We start from the raw sequence: 5,000 nt of genomic DNA on the forward strand, positions 1-5,000 counted from the left end.
TGGAGGTTTCTCTGACGTTCTTCCTCTGGACTGTCTCGTGCTGCAGTGACGTCGTTTGTTTATAATCAGCTGTTGAATGTTTGTATTTATCTTTTATCTGTTTTTTATATTTTATTAACGTTAAAATGTGTGTGAATGTTTTTAAAGTGTAAATATGAGCCGAATGTGTTTGAATTAAAAAAGAGATTTCTGAAACTAAATCAAATGTTTTATGTATTTATTTATTTATTTACACAGTCAACAAAAACCTTTCTACATTAAATCATTGTTAAAGTAAAACTTAAAATAGGATCCAAACATCATCAAACAAAAAACACAAATGAGATTTGAACAAATTGAAAAACTAGGAAATAATTATTTATTTAAACATTTAACAAAGAAACAGAAGATCTTCTTTTAAATCTGACTCAGTTTTCCACTCAGATAAAAACTGTTTCCTCTTCGTTCCCACGACGCAGAGACGACGACGTCAGCAAACAAACAAACAAACGGCTGCTGAGTCGAGTCGGTTTAGTTTCAGCAACTCAGCAGAAATGTTTCCTGACTGAGAGTCAGCGCTCTGATTTCCCACAGAAATACAACACCACCAAACACACCATCAGCTAAACAAAGGATTAAAATAAGACTTGAAGGAGACCAATCACTGAGTTTACCCCAAAATAAATAAACCTGCCCCTGAGTGGGAGTCTAACATGAGAAACCCTTCACACCTCCATATAATGTAATGATGATGGAATGATGATGGAATGTTATGATGATGTAATGATGATGGAATGTAATGATGATGGACTGTAATGATGATGTAATGATGACATCACAGTGACGCCTCCTCCTGTATCTACAGGTTTATCTGAGCCTGAATCACAGTCACTGATTATCTGTTAACAGTCTAATGATGAAGTATTCTGTATGTATCAGAGATTATTATTGAGCTCAGATCAATATGAATTAATATTATAGATACGTTTTAACAGTTACAGTTTTAATGTGGATAATAAAATCTTTGTTACCATGTTAGACAAAAATACTCCATTACAAGTAAAAGTTCATCAGTAGCATGTGAGAAGTTTAGAGGAGCTGTTAACAACTCATAGACATCTGAGATGTGAGCCGACTACACACTGCTGTCTGGTTCCATCTTTAACAATGTGTTGTATTTATAAAGCTTGTTATATTATATATATATATATATATATATATATATATATATATATATATATATATATATATATATATATATTTATTATATTATATTATATTATCCATTGTGTCAAATCTGCATCTGAAAAGTAACTAAAGCTGTTAAATAAATGTAGTGGAGTAGAAAGTACAATATTTCTCTCTGAGATGTAGAAAGTAGCATCACATGGAAATACTACAGTAAAGTACAAGTACCTCAAACTGTACTACAGTAAAGTACAAGTACCTCAAACTGTTCTACAGTAAAGTACAAGTACCTCTAACTGTACTACAGTAAAGTACAAGTACCTCAAACTGTACTACAGTAAAGTACAAGTACCTCAAGCTGTACTACAGTAAAGTACAAGTACCTCAAACTGTACTACAGTAAAGTACAAGTACCTCAAGCTGTACTACAGTAAAGTACAAGTACCTCAAACTGTACTACAGTAAAGTACAAGTACCTCAAACTGTTCTACAGTAAAGTACAAGTACCTCTAACTGTACTACAGTAAAGTACAAGTACCTCAAACTGTACTACAGTAAAGTACAAGTACCTCAAGCTGTACTACAGTAAAGTACAAGTACCTCTAACTGTACTACAGTAAAGTACAAGTACCTCAAACTGTACTACAGTAAAGTACAAGTACCTCAAGCTGTACTACAGTAAAGTACAAGTACCTCAAACTGTACTACAGTAAAGTACAAGTACCTCAAGCTGTACTACAGTAAAGTACAAGTACCTCAAACTGTACTACAGTAAAGTACAAGTACCTCAAACTGTACTACAGTAAAGTACAAGTACCTCTAACTGTACTACAGTAAAGTACAAGTACCTCTAACTGTACTACAGTAAAGTACAAGTACCTCAAACTGTACTACAGTAAAGTACAAGTACCTCAAGCTGTACTACAGTAAAGTACAAGTACCTCAAACTGTACTACAGTAAAGTACAAGTACCTCAAGCTGTACTACAGTAAAGTACAAGTACCTCAAACTGTACTACAGTAAAGTACAAGTACCTCTAACTGTACTACAGTAAAGTACAAGTACCTCAAGCTGTACTACAGTAAAGTACAAGTACCTCAAACTGTACTACAGTAAAGTACAAGTACCTCAAGCTGTACTACAGTAAAGTACAAGTACCTCAAACTGTACTACAGTAAAGTACTAGTACCTCTAACTGTACTACAGTAAAGTACAAGTACCTCTAACTGTACTACAGTAAAGTACAAGTACCTCAAGCTGTACTACAGTAAAGTACAAGTACCTCAAACTGTACTACAGTAAAGTACAAGTACCTCAAGCTGTACTACAGTAAAGTACAAGTACCTCAAACTGTACTACAGTAAAGTACTAGTACCTCTAACTGTACTACAGTAAAGTACAAGTACCTCAAGCTGTACTACAGTAAAGTACAAGTACCTCAAACTGTACTACAGTAAAGTACAAGTACCTCAAACTGTACTACAGTAAAGTACTAGTACCTCTAACTGTACTACAGTAAAGTACAAGTACCTCAAGCTGTACTACAGTAAAGTACAAGTACCTCAAACTGTACTACAGTAAAGTACAAGTACCTCAAACTGTACTACAGTAAAGTACAAGTACCTCTAACTGTACTACAGTAAAGTACAAGTACCTCAAACTGTACTACAGTAAATGTATTGAGTTACTTTCCTCTGATCTGATCTACTATATAAACCAGGTGTATAATTTGCACCTTTAGAGTTTTATTCACCAGTAAAACACAGAGAGGTTTGATCTGGATGATTATGGGATGTAAACGGCTTCACACTGAGAACAATAACTAGAACTATAAAGATAACGATGTGAGCGTTTACACTATGAACGATAACGTCCACAGAGCCTCACACAACGACCCGGACCGCTCTACCCTCACTGCTGCCGCCTGGTGGCAGATACAGAACTCTGAGAGGGAGACGGGCTTCAGCAAGAGCCTGGTCCCGTCTGCCATCTCAGCACATATGGACCCAGCCCTCCTGAGGGTGCTATATATATATATATATATATACATATATATATATATATATATATATATATATATATGTGTCGGTTGTTTAATGTCTGTTAGTGTTTGTGTAGTATGTGTGTATTATATGTTGCTCAATGTTTAGTGGTGTCGTACAGTGTGTGTGTGTGTGTGTGTGTGTGTGTGTGTGTGTGTGTGTGTGTGTGTGTGTGTGTGTGTGTGTGTGTGTGTGTGTGTGTATATTGTTCAGTGTTGGTGGGTTCCTTCAACCCATCAGTTTGTAGTTGACTCCCTCTGGAGACAATAAATAAATATCTTGTATGTTTGCAGAGAAATGATTGAGTGTGTTGATCAGAAGTATTTCAGACACTAGTTGCTGAGATGTTTCAGTGCTCAGGTGCAGTAGTTTATTAGCACACAGCTACACACTGTATTATATATATAAAGTTACTGTGATCTTTTAAAAGGTTTAATATAAACTCTAACTGAACCCGGCCTGAGTTAATATAATGATCCAGTTCAGTTAAATCATTACTGGACCATAATAACCATTAATCTAGTTCAGGTTAATATGTTTTATTGTGTTTCTAACAAAAGAAAATTGAGAAAGTTTTGGAGTATAAACATGTGTGTTTATACTGAATAACTACTGGTGCATTAAATGAACCAGTGTTTAATAGAAAAGTGTTTTTACAGCATGAGACAAAATAGACTGATACACAGTTTTTATGTTATTAGAGTAAAATGATTATAGGTTAATGTGACGTCCTCTGAAGTGTTGGAAACATGACTGTGTGTGTGTGTGTGTGTGTGTGTGTGTGTGTGTGTGTGTGTGTGTGTGTGTGTGTGTGTGTGTGTGTGTGTCCATGCTCTGTGTTTATTCATCACGTCGTCCATTCATGTGTTTGTGGATGTAAACAGTCGGCACACTCTGACTGATACCATCAACCAGCTGATCAATAGACATCTGATAGTCTGACTGTTTACTACACAACATGAAGTGTGTGTGTGTGTGTGTGTATGTGTGTGTGTGTGTGTGTGTGTGTGCGCGTGTGTGTGTGTGTGTGTGTGTGTGTGTGTATGTGTGTGTGTGTGTGTGTGTGTGCACGTGTGTGTGGTGTGTGAGTGATTTATGGATGAGCTCAAAGCAGCGTAAGTGTGCCGTTTGTTTACACTTCACATCATGAATGTCTGTCATCACAGAGCTGAACTGATGATCTGTATTGTCACAATAAACACTGAAGTGTGTGTGTGTGTGTGTGTGTGAGTGTGTGTGTGTGTGTGTGTCTGTGTGTGTGTCTGTGTGTGTGTCTGTGTGTGTGTGTGTCAGTGTGTGTGTGTGTGTGTTTGTGTTTGATAATAAGTTTAATTTATTAAAAGATGGTGTGAGTCCGTGTTGAGTTCACTGTCTGCTTGAAAATCAGTAAAACAGGTTTCAGTCAAACGTTTTTCTTCCAGCAAAGTTTATAGTCTGTGTTCAAGTTTATTAGAGAACATGACATTAAGACACACACACACACACACACACACACACACACACACACACACACACACACACACACACACACACACACACACACACACACAGTGCTGACTGATGTATTATTAGTCGTATCAGGATCTGATAGTTTTCATCAAACTGTTTATTACACAACACGAGGACGAGGACTGTAAGTGTGCCATCTGTTTACACACGCACACACACACACACACACACACACGCACGCACACACACACACACACACACACACACACACACAGACACACACACACACACACGCACACACACACACACACTAAGATGTCAGATGATGACAGTAATTATTAC

At 36.7% G+C, this 5,000-nt stretch overlaps 1 protein-coding gene across 1 annotated transcript in view; it reads left to right on the plus strand.

The window, feature by feature from the left end:
- The window catches only part of foxi3a (forkhead box I3a), a 2,772-nt gene extending 2,166 nt beyond the window's left edge, over nt 1-606 (plus strand). Inside the window, exon 3 of the mRNA XM_062432611.1 lies at nt 424-606. Within this exon, the coding sequence (XP_062288595.1) occupies nt 424-606 (183 nt within the window). The remainder of the gene's footprint in view (nt 1-423) is intronic.
- The last annotated feature ends 4,394 nt before the right edge of the window (nt 607-5,000 follow it).

This window comes from Scomber scombrus, chromosome 14 (assembly GCF_963691925.1).
Source record: "Scomber scombrus chromosome 14, fScoSco1.1, whole genome shotgun sequence".
In the NCBI taxonomy this organism is placed as follows: domain Eukaryota; kingdom Metazoa; phylum Chordata; class Actinopteri; order Scombriformes; family Scombridae; genus Scomber; species Scomber scombrus.